Source organism: Trichosurus vulpecula, chromosome 1 (assembly GCF_011100635.1).
Source record: "Trichosurus vulpecula isolate mTriVul1 chromosome 1, mTriVul1.pri, whole genome shotgun sequence".
NCBI classification, from domain to species: Eukaryota; Metazoa; Chordata; class Mammalia; order Diprotodontia; family Phalangeridae; genus Trichosurus; species Trichosurus vulpecula.
The window spans coordinates 4659253-4682067 of record NC_050573.1 but is presented as its reverse complement, the minus strand read 5'-3'; the positions used below and the strand labels follow the sequence as shown (position 1 = coordinate 4682067).

Genomic DNA, 22815 nt, shown 5'->3' with positions numbered 1-22815 from the left:
GCTTTGCTCCCATCACTGTGCAATAGACCCTTCCCAGTGACCATCCAGACTCTCCTGGGGTGGAGACCTGTTTCCCTCTGCTATTTGTTGGGTTCCACAACTCTAGGATTTGTTCAGAGCCATTTTTACAGGTGTTTGGAGGGATTTGGGGGAGAGTTTAAGCAAGTCCCTGCTTTCCAGCTGCCATCTTGGCTCCGCCCCCAATGACTTGTATTCTTATAAATTTGACTCTGTTCTCTACATATTTGAGAAATGAAGCAATTGTCAGAGATACTTCCTGTAAATTCTTTTTTTGCAGTTTCCTGCTTCCCTGCAAGTGGCAACTACATTGTTATGAGCTTCCTTTTGGAAGGCATATAAGTTCATTGAGTAGATTAGTTTGGATTTCAAAGCCTATGCTAGATTCCTGGCACTCCCCATCACTGAGGCCAGTCCAGAAAAATTTGTATGTGACTCGATTGTGGGCTGATATTCCCATGAGTAGCTGCTGCTGCTGCCACAGGCCCCGTGCTTCAGTCTCATCCAGTTCTGAGAGATCCCCATCCTGTGCAGAGATGTTTTGGGATTGCTCTGCTATGGGTGATTGAGTTCACCAGGGCTAGGCCTGCTTCTGCTCTGCTATAGCTGAGTCTGGGCTGGTATAGCCTGAACACTCTGTGATCCCCAGCTGGATGCAATAGATCCTTCCCTTGGACCTTCCCTTCCTGTCCTGAGCTGGAAATCTGCCAAACTCTATCTCCCAGTGGATTCTGCTTCATCAAAATTTGTTCAAATTCACTTCTTAGACAGACCCGACAGAATCTGTGGGAGAGCTCTAGTAAGTCACTGCTTTCACTCTTCTATCTTTGCTCTGAACCCCCAGGAGAGATAATTTAAAAAATTTTTTAAATTTATTTATTTAACATATTTTGTTTTCAGCTCTGATTTTCACAAGAGTTTGAATTACAAATTTTCTCCCCATTTCTACCCTCCCCTCCACTCCAAGATGGTGTACATTCTGGTTGCCCTGTTCCCCGGTCACGTTCTTTTTACTTCGTTGGCTCATTTTTATTTTTAATTCATCTTATTTCATTTATTATTATTAATATCGTTATTAATTACATTTTTTAGTTTTCAATATTCACTTTCATAAGATTTTGAGTTCCAAATTTTCTCCCCATCTCCCCTGCCTTCCTTCCCAATTATGTATGTAATTTGTGTATGTGTGTATGCATGTGTGTGTGTGATTGTATATAGGCTCTACATATATATTCACGTTAAACCTATTTTCATATTAATCATATTCTAAAAAAGAATTAGAACCAATGGGAGAAATAACCTGAAAGAAGAAACAAACAAATGAAGAAAGAGAGCAAAGTTGCAGGATATAACATAAACCCACATAAATCATTGGCATTCCTATATATTACTAAGGAAGCCGAACAGCAAGAAATAGAAAGAATTCCATTTAAAATTACTGTAGACATTACAAAATATTTGGGAGTTTATCTGCCTAGAATAAAATAAATGGGGGGGCAGGATAGGAGGGAGGGAGATATAGTTTTCTTTAACAACATGACTATTATGAAAGTGTTTTGCATAACTACACATGTACAACCTACACTGAATTGCTTGCCTTCTCAATGAAGGTGGGTGGGGAGGGAAGAAGGGAGAGAATTTGAAACTCGAAGTTTTAAAAATGAATGTTAAAAATTGTTTGCACATGCAACTGGGAGATATGCAGGCAATGAGATATAAAAATTTTTCTTACCCAACAAGAAACTGCAGGGGAGGGGATAAGAGAGGTGGGGTGAATAATAGAAGGGAGGGAAGACTGGGGGAAGGGGTAATCAGAATTCATGCTATCTTGGAGTGTGGGGAAGGGAGACATTGAGTGAAAAATTGGAACTGAAAATCTTGTGGAAATAAATGTTGAAACCTAAAAATAAATTAATTAAAATGAGACAAAAATAAGAAGTCTGCAGATCCAAAAAAAATTCTGATATTTAAAACTAATTATCCAACAATATATTTATATTTATCTTTAGGTAACTCCTGCCTTCTTTGTGTTTGAGGAAAATTGAACTTACTGGATCCAGTAAGTTTGCATAATGAAACAGTAGATCATTTTATAGGTCTCTGAATAGACAGGCACCTATAGGGGAAGCAAGGGGAAGAACCATTATTGTCTTGGCTTTTGCCACAGACTGAGTCTTCTGCTCTGAGATACATATAGAATCTATGACCCCTCACCCCCTTAATTCCATTATTTTTTTTCTATGACTCATTCTTGGCATTGCATCACAGAAATGTGTTGACAGTCATCAATTACAAATCCTGGAGTTATTTCATCTTCTCAAATTCATTGATAACTTACAGATGATCTGTCAAGAAATGAACCCATTTCTGAAGCTGTCAAAAAAGATTTCCTGTTCATCCTCATTTTATTTCAGCCAATAACTTCAAAGATGCCTCATGCTTAGTCCCAGGTTTTGATTCACTGAGATGTAGTCTCACCTAATTAAAGTATCAAATTTAAAATCAAGTTGATTGGTTTCACCCCCACCTTATATTATGGTCATGTTCTTAAATCTCAGGTTTTCTTTTATTTCTTTCACATCCAGATCACCTTTGGGCCATTTGATCCCATCCTCAGTAACAAGGTGCAGTTTCCTTCTCTTTACCAATTGGCCCCCAGGGACTCTTCCCTACATAAAGGTTTGGTCAGACTGATGACCCACTTTGAATGGACGTGGATAGCTTTGGTGACAGTAGATGATCTGAGAGGTGAGGAATTCCTTCAGGAACTGACACTGGAGATGGCAAAATATGATGTCTGTGTGTCCTTCACAGAGAAGATCCCTGTCAGTGAGAGAAGACACACAGAATCATACATGACATTCATGCCCAGGATCCTGTCATCACCCATCAGAGTGATTTTCATTCATGGTGACACAGACTCATTAATGATCTTGAGATATTCACAATTTCCTTTTCTCGTGAATTACAAGGTGTGGGTAACCACTTCTCACTGGGACATTACCACAAGACCCAAATATGTTGATGGTTATAATTTCCATGGGGCACTTATATTTTCACACCTAACAAGTGATGTTCCTGGTTTTAAGGATTTTCTCAGGACAGTGAACCCTGCTAAATACTCAGAGGACATTGTACTGAAAGAATTCTGGCACTCAACATTCAGATGTATAGATGAACCTGAAAAACTGAAACAAGAACAATGTTCACTAAATGCCTCTTTGGAGACTTTGCCTTTGATTTACTTTGACATGACAATGTCAGACTCGAGTTACACCATCTACAATGGTATTTATGCTGTGGCCTGGACTCTCCATGAAATGTTCCTGATGATATTAGAAAAAGAATCTATGGCAGAGGGAGAAAGCTGGGTGCCTCATCCATGGCAGGTAATATTCATTTAAAATTGTCTTTCCTATTTGTAGGCAATGGCAGCCTGACCAGGGATTGCATAGCGTGGGCTGCTCACAAAGAATATTTGAGTTGGGAATCATTCAGCCAACAAATATTTATTGCCTTCTATGAGGCAGGTACAGCATTAAGGGCTCAGGATACAAAGAAAGGTAAAAGAGTATCTGATCTTATGTAGTTTTGTCCTATTGGGAACAAAACTTACAAACAATTACGTACAAATAAGATGTACAAGGCTTATATTTAAAATAATCAACATAGGGAATGCATTAAATTAAGGTGCATTATCAGGGTTATCCTACAGAAAGTGGTGTTTTAGGTTAGGCTTGAAAGAACACCGAAAATTGAGGATGCATAGATGAGGAACAAGAGCATTCCAGACAGAGTGGATAGAGAGAATGTCTAATGCTAAGAGATTGCATGCCCTTTTTTTGTGAAACATCAATGATGCCAGTGTCACTGCATTCAAGAAATTTTTTTGCAAAAGTAGAAGGCAGGTTTTGGAGGACTTTGGAGTAAAAAAAGGATTTTATACTTCATGATGGAGTTCATAATCACTGAAATAAATGTAATAGGGGGTTATAAGGTTAGACTTGAATTTTAGAAAAAATTACTGTGACAACTGAATGGAGAAAGAACTATAGTCAGAATTAATTATGGTGGGGGCAAATTGTGGAAGGCAGACCACCCATCACGCTATTGCAAAAATCCAGGATAGAGGTGATGAGGGAATGAAGCAGAGTGGTGGCAATGTTTGAGGACAGAATATGGCAAATATGAGAAATGTTGTGGTGCAGAAACAGCTTTTGACAAAATACACCACCCATTCCTATTAAAACACTAGAAAGCGTAAGAAAAAATGGAGTTTTTTTTAATTATAAGTAGCCTCTACCTAAAACCATCAGCAAGCATTATATGTAATGGGGACAAGCTAGAAGCATTTCCACTAAGATTGGGGGTGAAACAAGGATTTCCATTATCACCGGCGTCATTCAATATGCTATTAGAACCATGGGCTTTAGCAATAAGAGGAGAAAAAGAAATTGGAGGAAATAGAATAGACAAAGAAGAAACAAAGGTATCACTCTTTGTATACAATATGATGACATACTTAGAGAATTCTAGAGGATCAAGCAAAAACTACGTGAAGTAAATAACAAACAACTTCAGCAAATTTGCAGATATAAAATAAACCCACATAAATCAGCAGCATTTCTATAAATTACTAACAAATCCTGACAACAAAAGATAGAAAGAGAAATTTCATTTAAAGTTGCTGTAGATATTCTAAAATATCTGGGAGTCTGCCTGCCAAAACGACCTGGAAACTATACGTTGACAGTTATAAAACACTGTTAAAGTGAATAAAGTCAGATCCAAATAAGTGGAGAAAAAAAACATCAGTTGCTCATATAGGCCAAACTAATATAATAAAAATGACAATTGTACCTAAATTTATTTACTTATTCAGTGCTATACCAATCAAGTTATGAAAAAATTTTATTTTATAGAGCCAGAAAAAAATAATGAAATTAATGTGGAAAAACAAAAGGTCCAGAATAAGAAGGGAATTAACAAAAAAGAAATGGTAGGGAAGGTGGCCTAAACATACTAGATGTTATATTGAATATTAAAACAGCAATCATCAAAACTACTTGGTACTGGCTAAGTGAGTGGCGGATCCATGGAATAGGTTAAATACACAAGACACGGTAGTCAATGACTACAGTAATCTACTATTTGATAAAGCGAAGGACCCCAGGTTCTGAGATGAGAACTCAATATTTAATTAAAAAACTGCTGAGAAAACATAATATTATGGCAGAAACTAGGTATATACCAATATACCAAAATAAAGTCAGAATAGGTACACAATTTAGATATAGAGGCTGATACTATAAGCAAACTTTGAGAGCAAAGAATAGTTTACTTGTCAGATTCATGGAGAACAGAAAAATTTTTGACCACAGATAGAGAACGTTGCAAGATGCAAAATGGATGATTTTGATTATCTCACATTGAAATGTTTTTGCACAAACAAAACCAATGCAACCAAGATTAGGAAAGAAGCAGAAAGCTGGGAAAGAATTTTTATGACCAATGTCTCTGATAAAGGCCTCATTTTTAAACTTTATAGAGAATTAAAACAATTGTATAAGAATGCATGCAATTCCCCAATTAATAAATGGTTAAAGGTTGTGAACAGGCAGTTTTAAGGTGAAGAAAATGCTACCTGTAGTCATATGAAAAAATGCTATAAATCACTATTGACTAGAGAAATGCAAATCAAAGCAACTCTGAGGTACCACATCATGCCTATCACACTGGTGAAGATGACAAAACAAGAAAATGATAAATACTGAAGAAGATGTGTGAAAATTGAACACGAATTCATTCTTGGTGGAGTTATGAACTGGTCCAACCATTCTGGAGAGCAATTTGGACCAAAGGGTTATAAAATTGTGCATACCCTTTGACCCAGCAATACCACTTCTAAAGCCACATACCAAAGAGATCATAAAAATGCAGAAATGTCTCACACGTACAAAAAAATATTTATAGCGGCTCTTTTTGTGGTGGCCAAGAACTGGAATATGAGGGGATGCCCATCTATTGGGGAATGGCTGAACAAGTTGTTGTATATGAATGTAATGGAATAGTGTTTTTCTGTAAGAAATAATGAGTAGCCAGACTTAAGAAAAACCTGTAAAAATTTATATGAACTGATGCTGAATGAAGTGAGCATAATCAAGAAAACATTGTCCACACTAAGCCACATTATGTGATAACTGACTTTGACAGATGTCTCTTCTTAGCAATGCAAAGATTTAAAACATCTTCAAATGTCTCTTGACGGAAAATTCTGTCCACGTCCAGAAAAAAAGAACTGTGGAGTCTGAATACAGTTTGAAGGATATCATTTCCTCTCTCTCTCTATGTCTCTCTGTCTCTGTCTCTGTGGCTCTCTCTCTCTCTCTCTCTCTCTCTCTCTCTCTCTCTCTCTCTCTCATTTCTTCTTGGTTCCTCCCACTGGTTCTAATTGTTCTTTACAGCATGATTGATGTGAAAATTGGTTTATTATAAATGTATATGTTGAGTCTATATCAAATTAGATGACATCTTGGGGTGGGTGGAGAGGAGAGATGGGAAGATAATATGGAACCCAAAATCTTGTGGAAGAGAATATTGACAACTGAAAATAAACAAATAAATTTTAATTTTAAAAATGTATTATGGCAGCTCCAGCTTTTATATGTTCACTTGATGGAAAGTAATTTTTACTTCCTCCTACTTTTATTTTGTCTATGTCTTTGCTTTTTTAAATATGTTTCTTGTAAGTTATCACATTTAGGGTTTTGTTTTCTTATTCAATTTATCAGTCTTTTTTCATTTTCTGGAATGTTTAATCCATTCACATTTAAATTTAGGAATTAGATTTACATTTTTTCATTTATCTCTATTTTTTTCAAGTTAAGATAAACTTTTTTTTCTACTCTAAGTACAGTACTATTTTCATTCAGTTTTATTGTATGTGTTGAGTTATTTCAATCATGTTGATTATTCCTGACCCCATTTGTGTTTTCATGGCAAACATACTAGAGTAGTTTGCCATTTCTTTCTGTTGATCATTTTACAGATGAGGAAACTGAGGCTAATTGGGTAAATCAACTCAGCTAGGGTCACAAGGCTCGTAATTGTCTGAGTGTCCTATTCACCATGTCACCTAGCTGCTGTTCATTCAGCTATTTTCTTTTAATCTTTATTTAGGCAACTCTGTTTCCTGTGCCACTCTTCCTCTCAACTCTAGCACACTCTTCTTACTTGTTGCCCCTTCTTATTTTATTTTTTTTATTTATTAATGGCTGTTCTCTCCTGCTTTTGTTTGGTTGGTTGTTACTTACCCTTCTTTTTCCTCTTCTTTAGGGAAATAGAATTCCTTTTCCAAGTCTCCATACCTTTAGCTAGCCCTCTTCATTAAAAACATCATTTTTAAGAGAAGAAAAACAAATACCAAGACTCAGAATTGTGTAATAAAACTATCTTTTTTTGCAGACAGTATGATGAAATAGTTGGAAAATTCCAAGGAATCAACTAAAAAAAGTTATTTAAAACAGCAAATAATTTTAGCAATTTAGCAGAACATAAAGTAAATCCACATGAACTGTCAGCATCCCTATATTTCAAAAACAAAAATCTGCATGAAAAGTTAGCGAAATATACCACATTTAAAATAACTCTAGACACTACAAAATACCAGGGAGTGCATCTGCTTAAACAAGTCCTGGAATTATATAAAACTATTTTTAAAAAAGCTTTTTATACAAATAAAATCATATTTAAATAGAGAAATAAAAATTCTTCATGCACAGAGAGGTCAGTATAGTAAAAATGACAATTTTATTTAAACAATGTATTCAAGGTCATCACAATTACATTACAAAACATAATGAATTAGGAAAATCATAAAATTCATTTCGATGTGAAAAAGTCAAGAATATCCATGGAAATAATGGAAAAAAATAAAGAAACATGGTTTAGAAGTAGCAGACCTTAAACTACATTTGAAGGATTTAATTATCAAAACTGTGTGGTAGTGGCTCACAAATGAAAAAGGAGATCAATGAAATAAAGTAGACATATGATTTATAGCAGCAAATATGCATAATAACCCTATATTTGATACATACAAAGACTTAAGATTTTGGGCTAAGAATTCATTATTTGCCAAAAATTGTTTTGGAAAACTGGAAAGAAGTATAGAAGACACCGGGCACAGACCAATATCTTACACCATTCATCAAGACAAAGTCTAAATGGATACTTGACCTAGATACAAAGAGAGATATTACAAGAAAATTAGAAGACCACGGAACATATTACATATGGCTAGCCAAACAATTTCTGAATAAACAAGACATTGAGAACAAAGTTAGATGGAAAACTGATCCTTTTGATTACATTAAATTAAAAAGTTTTGGTACACATAAGCAAATGTAACCTAGATCAGAAGGAAAGGAAAAAATGGGGGGAGGAAAGTTTTATAGACATTTGATGAGATGAAGGTCTCATATCAAAAATATTTAAAGAATTTTATCAAATCTATAAGACTACAAGTCATTTTATGCCCCCTTTCAAAAAAGGATTTCTTATTCTTCATATCTTTCTATTAGATCTAGACCCTCCTTCTCTGATTTATGACGCCAATGATTGTCTTTAGTTCAGTATTCTTCATATTGTCAAATTTCTAATGTATCTGTCCTCTAGGTACTTTCTGCCACTGCCTCATAAGGCTTACCCTCATGTATTACCCTATTCCTCTGTACCTTGCTCAAAGAACAACACCACTTACTGAAGGTGCCAAAGAGGATACTGCTCCATCACAGGGCACCTTCCCCACCACTAATCTATACTCTATTTTTTTGAACTTCTATCTATTCTTTCCTAGAAATTTCTTTTCTGTATGCATGTTCTCCTATTCCTCCAGCATGGTCAGATAGTCAGAAAGTAATGTCATGAAACCTTACAGAGAAGAATAGAGTATCAAGGAGAAGATGTTGATTGACAATGTCAAAGGCTAAAGAGAGGTCAAGAAAGGAAAGATAGTCAAGCATTATTGAAACCAGTAAGAATGGGAACAGGAACCTCTTCTGGAACAAGATCAACAACATTTCCTTTTGATATTGCCCCTAAGGGATCTAGGGTAGCCACCTCTGCCTCTCAAAGCAGTCTATTCCTTTATGAAGATTTCTAGTTGCTAGGACTTTGTTCTTGGCATCAGATCTAACCTCTCTTTATGTTCCATTCATTGTCCCAACTATGTCCTCTGGAATCAGATGGAAATTCAATTGTTGTTCCACCTGAAAGTCTTTAAAATACTTGAAAAGACAATCATCATGATTCCTCTAAACATTCTTTTCATAGAAAAAAACATGTTCAGTTCTCTCAAAATCACTCTCTCATTCAAAGTTTACAATCATTGCTGTCCTTATCTGGACAATCTCTAGCTTGTATATTAGCTTATTAAATTTTATGACTAAAAATTATAAGGACCAAAATTTGTTCAGCACATCAAGGGAGTGCAAAGCCCTTCTGAGGCATTATTTCATCTCATCCACACAAGAACCATGAGAGTCAGTGGCTATTATTGTTATGATGATCTACAGGAAGCAACTAAGGCTGAGAAAAGTTGAAAAGTTCATCCAGGGTGACAGAGTTACAGAGTTAGTGTCTGAGACAGGACAACAACTCAGGGCTTCCTGATTTGGTACTCAACACTCTCTCCCATACATCGCACCACCTCAGACCAAAGGACCAAACTCAGATCTTCTCCAAGCAGGGAAGAATTCAATGAGACTGTTCCCCATCATATTCTAGAAATGAACTATGGGATCTAATTGGAAAATCTCTCATTCCAAGAAAATCCCAAAATCAATTATCAGCAAAATAAACTGGAGCAAATTATATCTAGATACCTGAGGATGGGCGATGTCTGCATAAACATCCTAAAAATGTACAAGTTGAAGGTATTTGCTCCAACTCCAACAATATCACCTGGGTATAGCTTAGAAGGGTGACAATGAAATATGGCTTTCATCTGGAATTTTCAGGAAAAGGTAAATAAATTTTGAAATTTGAATTGACCTTATTAATTTGAAAGAAATCAACATTGGGCTCAAAATATCCACAGGGTGTTATGATATTTTACTTGAATTTGTGTTTAAATGAAGGCAATCTGTCCTTAGTGCAAAGAGATGAAGATGACTTTGGAGAGTGATCCAAATAGTATGACAAGGTTTTCCCTCCCTCACATCATCCCAGTGAATGACATTCCTGAATTAGAGTCACTGTTTAAGGCTGAGAAATATCTTTTTGTAAGAAACATATATGTGTGCAAATATCCATAGGATCCAACTGATTTTCATAATAGTTAAGTAAGACCTGAAGTTTTTCAAGTTTAAAGCAAGGGTTTGTTCTGACAGAAGTGATCTAAGTTATATGGGACAGTGCCATTGGAAGGCCAATGGGAGCAGGCTGGACTGAGGAGGCAAGTAAGACATGGATGCTTGATACAAAAACTCGGTGAAGTCTGGCCCTTTTGTTCTGGGAAATCACAGGAGTGGTGCGTGGAGGAATAGGGTGGTACGTTGACTAGACTTTTCCAGAGTCAATAAAAGTGGTGATTTGATTGTTGTTTCCAGAGCAAAACATGGAAAATGGAGGGAGGGTTGGGTTTCTAAGGCAGCAAGACAAAACAGGGCCAGTGCAAACATTAGGCAGATGCTTTAAGAAGGAACTTACTCTTCCTAAGGATTGATTTGATCAATGGAAAAATACAACCCCACAACTATTTCAGGGGATAATGTTTTGTAACATCTAATCCTACCAGAACTGTGAAGCAAATTCCATTTTGTAAAAGTTAACTGATATGAACAAGTTAAATGAAATGGGATGTTAATTACTGGTAGCTACCTTTGGGGAGGGCAATATAAAATGGGGGGAGGTGCTTAAACTGATGGTAGTGGAGAGGGAAACCAACAACTCCTCAGCAACCTGTATGGAAGCTTAAGTGGAAGATTTAGCCTTCCTCAAGAACTTAACACACATGTAAGTATGGGAATTTTGACAAAGCATATAGGAACTACATCTGTTTTTATTTATTTTTATTTTCTCTCTCTAATTGGAATATGAGGCCCTTGAAAATAAAAAATTATTTTATGGTCCTTTGTATTTAAATTTCTTCACATAATATGCAACATATAATAGGTACTTAGTTCAATCTTAATGACCATGAACTGACTTCCTGAACAACTCAGAGGTCTACATTGTGGGAGATTACTGACCTTGGGCACCATGCAATAATGGAGATTTCTCTTCTTTAATAGCTCCACTCATTTCTAAAGAAGATCCAATTCAACAACAGTGCATGTGATCAGGTGTTTATGGATGAGAATAGAAACCCAGAGGCTCAGTATAAAATCCTCAACTATGTAAACTTCAATAAGGAAGCAGAAGCTCTGGTGAAAGTTGGACAGTTTAACCCCAAGGCTCAGCCCAGTGAAGATTTTACTATTAATGAAGAGGCCATAGTGTGGGGCTGGTCACATACCAAGGTCAGAAACAATTGTAATATCAACCTTTTATCTGATCATGCGAACTCATTTTTCCCTGCTCACTTTACATTCATTTTTAAGGGTTTGGGATAGATAATCCTCTTGCACGCTGATTTCGTTTTCTTTGTAGGAAACTTCTGGAGGACACTAAAGTTAATTAAGCCAGACATCATATGATTTTAAACTTATAGCAGCATTGGAGATAAACCTGTAAAGGACATTAAAGCTTATCTTGCTCAGCCATGTCATTTCACATGAATAAGAAACTGAGGCTCATAAATGCAGTGATTGGCCCAACATCCACAGATCCCACAGCCAGTGTTTATGTCAAATATCTAGAATTTTTGTCAATGATGACACCCAACCATTCATTTTAATTCAATAAAAATGAAATATTTCATCATCCAAGGAGTATACATTTAAGGAGCTGAATAATGAATTTGACATATAATTTCTAAAATTCACAGGATTTCCGAATGTAACAAATTGTTTCTCTATAAGATGTGGAATTTACCTTTTTAATTACAATCAACAGTCCAATAGTCTCATCTTTGAGTTATCTATGTCATATATCCTAGATATTAGGATGAGTCACTTCCATTACCTTCACTAGTTTGAATTATAAGTATTAAAAAGACCTAACTGAGATTGAGAAATATAAAATGCTAGATAAATAAAGACTGTAATTTAGCATTGTGTTCAAATTCCTCTGCTTACAAATGACTAAAATCCACCAAGTTTAAAAGATTCAACATGTTTTCCACAGCTAGTGGCAGAAACAGGACTAGCATCCTGGTCTCTGTGTTCTACCCAGTGCTCCTTTCAGCACATATTCCATTGATGTATGAACATTTCTCCTATTTCTCCTCCAAAATAAGCTCACTTTGTCCCCAATCAATATCACGCACTCTTCAATAATGACATACCATGCTCTGTCCAGTTTATTCCCAGAACCATCATGCATTTTACTCCCTTGTCACTAGGTTCCCTGTGCCACATGCAGTGAGAGCTGTGGTCCTGGATTCAGGCAAACATCACTGGAGGGACAGCCCATCTGCTGTTTCAATTGTTCTCTGTGCCCTAAGGGGGAGATCTCCAATCAGATGAGTAAGTGTCTGCAGGTTATTTTCTTCCTATACCCTTGGACAGAATAAATTGGTGTTTCACACTAGGTCATAAAAAACTCTGTTATTGCCTGAGCAACAGGGTATTTAAGAGCAAGGTGAGTCAGCAAAATGTTCTGGTCAAAGACAAGTGGCTTGAATTAGTGATACATGGCTGAAAAAAAGTGTTCAAATTTACTGTACTATTCAAAATGAAACATACCAAATTAAAAAGAAAAATATCTATCTTGCCCTATCTCTTTGTGGAACTTATCTATATGGTCTTTTAAGAGTTTCACATGTAATGGGATAGAGTTAGCTATAGTGTGGTGGAGTATGTCCTCTCCAAAATATTTGTGAAAAGGTGAAGCTGAGTTTATGTGCATATTGGACATAGCAACCATTAGAAACTTTAGACTTACATAGGTTTGGGAGAATTATTCCCTGAGGAAATGAGTACCCGTGCTATATGCTGGATGTCCTGTCATCCTTACCCCTTCTAACATTTTAAAGTTATGATTTCATAAATCATCTTGAAAGGGAAGTCTGTCATGAAATCTGTGTAAGAGACTCTGTATTCCCTCTAAGACTTCTTTTCAGAGTCAGCGTGAGCTTGTTTACCCGTGTAATTGATAATGCAACCCCACTAGTATAACACCCTTTCATATTTATAAACTGTACAAGAGGTATACTCCAATAGTAAAAATAAAACCATGTAAACAAGAAGTGTAAAAAAACACATTAAGTCAGTATTTGCCTCTGTACGTAAATGAGTTCATATTACTAAACCTCTTAAAGTGATTACAACATTATAGAAAAAATTTTGAGTAGGAAGGGTCCTTTACAATGGAGGGGGAATAAACCGTCTGGGGATGCTTAATAGAAAAATAGGGAAAGTTTGACTGATTATTTGAGAAGTTTGGAGTAAAGAATCTTTCAGTAATTCTCCATTATTCTCTATGTACGAATTCTGTGATCAGCATTAATATCTAACACATATCACAGGGCTAGATGTACTGACCTAGGGGTCAGATCCCTTTATGAGGGTTCAAATTCTTGCATTATTTCCCCCCTCTATTGCATCTGTTTTTCCTGACTTAGGTTTTTCTGCATAGGAGCCAGTCAGTCCATGGAATGCTAAAATCAGTTGTCATTTTCTTTTCTTTTTCTTGAGGCAACTGAGGTAATGTGACTTGCCCAGAGTCACACAGGTAATGTGTTTGAGGTCAGATTTGAACTCAAGTTTTCCTGATTGCAGGGGCTTGTGTGACTTCATATTCCTTATACGACCTACCTACCCTGTGCATGTCTTTTCTTCATTTTAACTTAATCATCAGAAAGTATAAGATTTACTTTGATGTTAGTAATCGGACACATGAGAAGAAGGTGCTGTCACAAGACAAAATGGAACAAGAGATGACATGAGTCATCCCGAAGAGAAGGACACAATTAGTTGTTGGGTGCAGGGATAGCAGTTATATCTTCTTCTGTGACAGAGGTGCTTTCAGGCCTTGAATAAGTTGTTTTTCAGAACATGAAAGTTAATGAAAGGAGATTAGGGATTCTTTGAAAGACATTATCTTGACATCCAATTGGTGAGACATTCATTCTGGGGTTGGTTGATTCATTCATTGGTTGTTGTCCTTCATTCTCATAGAGGACCAAAATGAAATCACTATGCTAGAGTCTAGTTTCAATGTGTCCAACAATTGCTGATCAGACCAACATCATGGAGCTTGGAAAGCTCTACCACAGGTCAAACACAAATAGTCCTGCAAACATTTGGGGTGGACACTACAAATTTGTGCATCCTGCATTTCCTTTGAGCTGTCTCAATTCTGCTTTACTCATAGAGCGCAGCACTTTCTCTGATGTGGGCACTCCATGCTGAGTGGCCCTGTGTAAGTGTCTCCCATGTCACACAATCAATTCCAAAGTTCTTAAGAGAGACTTTGAGAGTGTCCTTATATTGCTTCTTCTGACCACCGTATGAATGCTTGCCCTGTGTGAGTTCTCCATAAAATAGTCTTTTTGGTTTTGTATTCAAAAAACATAGCCAGCCCATGTGCATGGAAAAGATAGCTTGGAAAAGATAAATCTATGATCAGTCCAACACTCTGCACCACACATTGCCTTCATCACTCTCACATCCTGTTTGTCTCTTCTCCTTACAATCACATAATCCATTAAATGCCAGTGTTTGCTGCAAGGATACATCTATGAAGTTCTATTGCTTTTAGGTAAACAGAAGACAGTGTTGGTGATGGGAAGGTCATGAGATACACAAGTCTTCAGCAGTAAGTGATCATTGTTGTTGTTGTTTCCATCTCCGTTCCTCCCTAGGACTCCCTGCCAAGTCTGGTAATCTGAGCCTACTGTAGCATTAAAGTGACCCACAATTATAGGCTTGTCCTCCTTTGGCACATTGATGATAAGGGTCTCCAGGTCTTCATAAGATTTTTTCTTTGACCTCCTCAGGGTTCGGCATAGTGGGGGCATAGGCACTGATGATGGTGGTGTGACGTATTCCTGCAAGAGGCAGTTGCATTGTTACGAGCCTGTCGTTCATTCCTTTTGGCAGGCATACAAGCTTGTTGCCTAGATTAGTTTTGATTGCAAAACCTACACCAACTTCTCAGTGCTTCCCTTCACTGAGGCCACTACAGAAAAATGCATATCCAGCTCCAACTTCAGTAAGCTGGCCTTCGTTTGCCAGCCTTGTTTCACTCAGGGCTTCTATTTGGAAGCCATACCCGCTGAGTCCTGTTGCAACAAGAGATGTTCATTTTTCAGGTCTACTGGATATTGTGTTGTCTATAAGTGTGCACACATTCCATGTGCCAATAGTGAGTGAAATGTCTTTGCATACGTTTTTGAACATTTCTTTGTGTTTCAACTGTAGAGCAAGATTCCCCAACTGCTGCAGTTATCAAGCCAGTGTTGGGTAAGCAGATACTTGTTAGGACACCTTTTCTAGCCTCTTCCTCACACCAGGAGGTGAGCACTGTGATCCTTAAAAGGCTACTCAGGCACCCAGGTGGCTGTTGAATCCCACTGCTGCTTCCACTGAGAAGCTACCCTATGGCCCGGCCAGCTTCTGTTCAGGATTGTGACTAAAGCTACCAGTGTATGCACACATGCTACTTCATCACTTGCTTGTTGCCGTGGGACTTTGAGATAGGTATAATGGTAAAATGGTATGATGATGTCTTTTGATTCATGTATAAATTGCATTTAAGTGAAACAGAGTTGCATGAAGTAGTGGGCCTCTCTCTCTCCTCCAGAGTCATCACAGTGCAGTGGCAGGAGAGAGTCAAGAACTCTTTACCCAGGTGTGACCACTGTGTAGGCTACAGCTTCTTGGTTGCTCAGCTGAGAGTTGGGTAGAAGAGGTGGACATCAAAGGTGGAAAGCAGCCCTTAAAAGGGCTCAGCAGCCATAACACCAGAGGTACTAGTTTTCCCTGAATGCACCCTACACCCCTGTTCTGGGATTACTCTGTTCCAGACACTGAATTACTTTCTGAAGATGGAAAGAAAAGGAAAAAAATCCCTATATTCAAGGGAATCATATTATGAGGGGAACATAATGTATAAATAAGTAGTAAATAGAAAATATATGCAGAGTAGATGAAAGTAATCTCAGATAAAAGGTAAAAGCAGCTGGCTAAACTACAAAAGGTTTCCCAGGAGATAGGAATTAACTTGTGTTTTGAAAAAGCCTAGAGGATCTAAGAGATAAATGGAGAGAGAGAGAGAGAGAGAGAGAGAGAGAGAGAGAGAGAGAGAGAGAACATTCACACCATGAGGTATAGCCTCCTATCTAGAATATTAAAGAAAATTGATGAATAGGAAAAAAATATTTGTATCAGATTTATCTGTTAGAAAAAGATTTGGAATACTTCAAAGATATCAAACCAAAGGCCTATGGCCCACATGCTGCCTTTCAATCTCCCCAGTGTGGCCAGAACCAGGTTAAACATTACTGGGAAATGTTTAAGAAAATTAGTACAAACACAGTACTTTATAAATGAATATTATTTATTTTTTTCTAAATGGTTTTCTAAGTCACTAAGTGGCCTGCAGGGATCAAGTTCTATATGACTTTTCAAGCACCTTTTCAAGAACCTCAGGACACATCCAATTTAAGTCTTCATTCCTAGACTGTCTCTCACCTATAAGAGAATTCATTTGTGGAATCCCTTCTCACTGACCATGTATATATAGACAGTACAAGAGGAAATGTGCTCAAACTTTGAGAATTACTGAAACAAAGAAGTATAAGTCAAAGGTATTCCAAATCCTTTTACCAGTCTTAAAGATCTCTCCTTAGGCATGACATAGTTTTCTTTTTTTTTTCTTCTAGGCTCTTTGAAGAGCCTTGAATCTCCTTTCCTCAATGCATCTTGTCTGTTCTTTGCTTCAAATGCATACTCTGTAGTTAACCATTATGCAGGTGATACTAGCATGCCAGAAGAAAAAAAATCTAAGTCTTGCTAATTCTTTGTAGCTAATAAAATATTCCATGCCATTCAAAGGAGGGAGAACTAGTCTGTGACCAAAGCTAAGGCTTAGTACTCTACTCTTGTTCAACCAATCCATGATATCTAAAAAGCTTATCTTGAACAGTCTCTCCTATCTCCACTACCAAAAACTAGTCTTTCTGATCCCAACTATCTCCCTGGAATTCTATAGGCTTCTGAAGACAAGGATAACCCCTCAGTTATCCCAATTCAATTTCCTGTTGCATCTAAAGATAGTTCGATATGTCACTCAAAGCTAGTGAACAGTTGGGGTGTATCGTCACCAGATGAAGGAATCAAGGAATACCCATCGTCACTTCATTTAGTAAGATTGGATGATTTGAGTGGTTTACTAATTTGCTTCTCACTTAAACATGAAGTATGGAAATATATAAATTTTCTGGACATCATCATAAGGACTATTAAAAAAAGATGAGATATTGGACCATTACCTTTATCCAGTTAGAAGGTAAGGCCCTAAATAGTAGGCCTGATTACTGTTGTAGGCAGGGAATCCCACTCTGTGGTCAAAACACAACAAAAATGTACAAAATGTCAGGAAAGATGATTCCATTCATCATCAGCACATGGAATGTGTGCACATTTACAGACAACATAAAATACAGAAGTCCTGAAAAATGAACAGCTTTTGCTGCAAGAGAACTCAGCAGGTGTTGCATCCAAATAACAGTCTTGAGTGAAACAAGCCTGGCAAATGAAGGCCAGCTTACTAAAGTTGGAGCTTAATGTATGTTTTTCTGGAGTGACTGCAGTGAAGGGGAGTGCCTTGAAGCTAGTGTATGTTTTGCAATCAAAATTAATCCAGTCAACAAGCTTGCATGCCTACAAAAGGAGTGAAAGACATGATCATGGTAATGGGATTGCCACTTGAAGGAAAATGTCACACCACTATCATCAATACCTATGCTTCCACCGTGATGAACCCTGATGAAGTCAAAGAAAAAATCTGTGAATGCCTGTAGACCATTATCACCAATGTGCCCAAAGAGGAAAAGCTTATAATTCTGGGTGACTTTAATGGTAGAGTTGGCTCAGACTACTAGACGTATAGGGAGTCCTAGGGAGGAATGGAGATGGAAACGGTACCAGCAATGGTCACTTACTACTGAAGACTGCGCATCTCATGCCCTTCTCATCACCAACACTATCTTCCCTTTACCTAAATGTAATAGAACTTTGTGGATGCACCCTCACACCAAACATTGGCATTTGTAGACTATGTGATTGTAAGGAGAAGAGACAGACTGGATGTGAGAGTGATGCAGGGTGCTGCACTGATCATAAACTTATCCTTTCCAAGCTAAATATTCACATTAAAAAAGTGCATCCCTGAGGCAAAATGATTACCAGAAGAATTAATGTCAACAGATTAGAGCTCTTCTGTGATCTGGAGAAGTCTGATGCTAACTTAGAGGGAAAGGTGAGCCAATATACAGTTGGCAACAGTGAAGCATAAAAGGAGTAGGCAGCTTTCAGAGATTTGGTGCATAGCACTGCATTTGCTCATCTGGGTCAGAACAGTCACAAATACCAAGACCATCTGGATGAAAATGGTGGGGAATTTCAGAAGCTGCTAAAATAAAAATGAGAACTTCACAGGGTTTACCAGGAATGTAGTTCATCCATCTCTAAGAAGGCAGCATTTCATGCCCTCAAAAGTAAAGTACAAGCAAAGCTTAGAGAGATGCAGTATTCTTCTCTCAGTAAGAAGGCAGATGAAATTTAGTTTTATGCTGATAGTAACAAACAAAAATGCCCTGAAAGCTATTTACAGACCAAAGACCTATGGTGAATCTCAACTACTCAGTGCTGATGGAGCCACATTGATTAGGGAAAAGGATAGGATCCTAGAGAGATGAGCTGTACTCCTCCGTAGTGTTCTCAACAGGCTGTTATCAAGAAGTCCTGAGGCCACTGACTGTTTAGCTCATGTTGAAGTCAATCCCTTCCTAGCTGAAATTCCAACTGAAGAAGAGACTTTAATGCTGTTAGGTTCCTTTTGTGTGGCAAGGGTGTCCATTGATCATAGAAAAGGTGATTGAAATTTTCCAGGTCATATGGCAAGAGGAGGTTATCCCCCAGGAGCTCAAGGAAGCCTCCATTGTCCATCTCTATAAATGTAAAGGAAATAGATTGTCTTGTGACAATCACAGGGGGGTCTCTCTGTTAATCACTGCTGGAAAGATTCTTGCCAGAGTCCTCCTTAATAGGCTGATCCTTCACCTAGAAGATGATCATCTACCTGAGAGCCAGTGTGGCTTCAGAATGGGCCAAGGACTGTTGGAGATGGTGTTAGTGGCAGGACAACTTTAGGAGAAATGCCAGGAGCAGAACAGAGGTCTGTACATAGGATTTGTAAATCTTACCAAATCCTTTGATTCTGTCAGTCATGGGATCTTATGGAAAATTATATCAAAATTTGACCAGAGAAGTTCATCAGCATTGTATGTCAATTTCATGATGGCATACCTGCCCAGGTTCTGGACTATGGACAATGCTCTCGTGCTTTCCCAATCCTGTGCCAGTGTCTCCCATGTCAAATGATCAATTTCAAAGTTCTTAGGAGAGACATGATGATGTCCTTATATTACTTCTTCTGACCACCATGAGAATGCTTGCCCTGTGTGAGTTCTCCTTAAAATGGTCTTTTTGGCAAACATAAGTATTGCATTCAAAAAAAGAAAAAAAAAGCCTGGCCATTGGAGTTGCACTCCCTGAAGCAGAATTTGAATGCTTGGCAGTTTAGTTTGAGAAAGGACCTCAGTGTCTGGTAACTTATGATACCAGGTGATCTTCAGAATCTTCCTAAGACAATTTACACAGGTGCTCCATTAACCTCCACCACACCATCCATATGTAGAACCATTGTTTACAGCAAATGGAGAAGTTTGGAATGCTGTGGATAAGTTCACTTACCTCAGTAGTGTACTTTCCAAGGATGTACACATTTATAATGAGGTTGACCCACACATTGCCAGAGCTAGCTCAGTGTTTGGGAGACTCCAAAGGAAAGTATGGGAGAGAAGAGATATTAGATTGACTACCAAACTGAAGGTCTACAGAGCCATTGTGTTGGCCTCATCATTGTATGCCTGTGAAACCTGCACAGTATACCAGTGCCATGACAGAAACTGAATTACTTCCATTTGAATTATCTGAGGAAGATTCTGAAGATCATCTCGTAGCATAAAATACCTGACACTGAGATACTTTCTCGAACTAAATTGCCAAGCATTCAAGCTTTGCTTCAGAGAGTGCAGCTCCGGTGGGCTGGCCATGTTTTGTGAGTTCAAAGTATATGCTTGCCAAAAATACTATTTTAAAGAGAACTTAGACAGGGCAATCATTCACATGGTGGTCAGAAGAAGCAATATAAGGACACTCTCATGGTCTGTCTTAAAAACTTTGGAAGTCATTGTTTGACATGGGAGGCACTGGCACAGGACTGCTCAGCATGGCATGCCCACATCAGAGAAGGTGCTGTGCTCTACGGACAAAGCAGAATTGAAATGACTCAAAGGAAATTCAGTATGCACATATTTGGATAATCCACCCCAATTTTCACATGGACTATTTGTGCCTAATCTTTGGTAGAGCATTCTGAGCTCCTGTTGGTCTCATCAGCCATAGTCGGAGACACTGAAAGTTGACTCTAGCATAGTGATATCATTTTGGTCCTCTTTAAGAATGAAGGACAACTACTAGGTATTGCTTAATTCTTTGGATATACAATTCAACAACCTAGCCCACATTGGACACTTAATTGTTGCTCTATAGCTTAGTATCTACCAAACTTATCAGACCATCTCAACCTAGAATTATTGTTACAACATAAAGGATTCAGAAAGCATAGAGGAAACAGAATTAAAGGGCTATAGTTTCTATGTCACTGTACTATAACAATAGACCCATAGGAAAAGTGTGTATTCAATTAGAAATCTGAATACTTGAAAAATAAAATCAAAAATTTAAAATAATAATTACAGATAAAATGAGGCCATATTGGGCTTTGGGTTAATTTTCAATGACCATTTCCCAACACAGAAAGAGCTATTGTGCCTTGTGACATAAGAAACACTACTTTGAGCAATTTTACCTATTTTCTCTGAATAGAGATGGGAACACTTTGTTGAATGTAAAATCCTAAGAACTTGTTTATCTCTGGCAGATATGAAGCATTGTACGAAGTGCCCAGAAGACGAGTATCCCAATAAGGAAGCAAATCAATGCCTCCCCAAGGTTATGACTTTCTTGGATGTTTCAGAACCCTTGGGGATGACTCTGATTTGTGTGGCTCTTTCCTTTTCTTTAATGACATCTCTAATTCTCTTTGTATTTGTGAAATTTAAAGATACCCCCATAGTGAAAGCCAACAACAGAGCTCTCAGCTACACTCTCCTCATTTTCCTCAACTTCTGCTTCCTCTGCTCCTTACTTTTCATTGGTCGTCCTAATTCAGTTACCTGCCTACTCAGACAAACAACATTTGGGGTTGTATTTACTGTAGCTGTGTCCTCCATTTTAGCCAAAACCATCACGGTGGTTCTAGCTTTTAGAGTTACAACACCAAGGAGCAGGAGCAGGATATGGGTAAAATCCAGGGTGTCTAACTCTGTTGTTCTTATCTTTTCTGGGATTCAAGTAGTTCTCTGTGGCATCTGGCTAAGAACCTCGCCTCCATTTCCTGACATGGACCCACACTCTGAACCTGGCCACATTATCATTAAGTGCAATGAGGGCTCTGACTTTGCCTTCTACTCTGTCCTGGGCTACATAGGATTCCTATCACTCGGCAGCCTTATAGTAGCTTTCCTGGCCAGAAGCCTTCCTGACACTTTCAATGAAGCCAAGTTCATCACATTCAGCATGTTGGTGTTCTGCAGTGTCTGGGTCTCTTTCCTTCCAACCTACCAGAGCACCAAGGGGAAGGCCATGGTTACTGTGGAAATCTTCTCCATCCTGGCATCTAGTGCTGGCTTACTTTGCTGCATCTTTATTCCCAAGTTTTACATCATCCTGCTGAGGCCCGACAAAAATACTCAGGGAAGTATAAAGACTAAAGTTAGTTTCAGGGGCAGGAAACATTCTGGATCATTGTCTGTTAATTTTTCCCAGAGACATAATCAATTTTAAGGATAAGCATGCCAATATGGTGCATGCCCTGAGTCAGTCTGCCTCTTGCCTGCTATCTAGGATTTCACAATTCCATACCATCACCTCTGATGAGGGGCTATAAATATTTTTGTATATGTGGGTCCTTTTCCAAATATTATCTCTTTGGGATGCAGACCTAGAAGTGGTATTGCTATTTCAAAAGGTATGAACTGTCTTATAGCCCTTTGAACACAGTTCCAAATTGCTCTTCAAAATGGTTGGATCAGTTGACAACTTCCCCAACATCACATTAGTATTCCAATTTTCCTACATCTTCTCCAACATTCATGATTTTCCTTTTCTTTGTCATGCTAGCAAATCTGATAGGTATGATGTGATAACTCAGAGTTCTCTTAATTTGCATTTCTCTAATCTATAGTGATTTAGAGCATTTCTGTATAGCTATAGATAACTTTATTTCTTCATCTGAAAAGTACCTATTCATAAGCTTTGACCATTTCTCATGTGGTGAATG

At 37.9% G+C, this 22815-nt stretch overlaps 1 protein-coding gene across 1 annotated transcript in view; it reads left to right on the top strand.

Annotated features, from left to right (window-relative positions):
- LOC118844262 (vomeronasal type-2 receptor 26-like) overlaps positions 1 to 22319 on the top strand; it is a 37453-nt gene extending 15134 nt beyond the window's left edge. The window contains exons 4-7 of the mRNA XM_036752148.1: positions 2604 to 3407; positions 11313 to 11540; positions 12524 to 12647; positions 21355 to 22319. Of these exons, the coding sequence (XP_036608043.1) occupies positions 2604 to 3407; positions 11313 to 11540; positions 12524 to 12647; positions 21355 to 22319 (2121 nt within the window). The remainder of the gene's footprint in view (positions 1 to 2603; positions 3408 to 11312; positions 11541 to 12523; positions 12648 to 21354) is intronic.
- Positions 22320 to 22815: the final 496 nt, after the last annotated feature.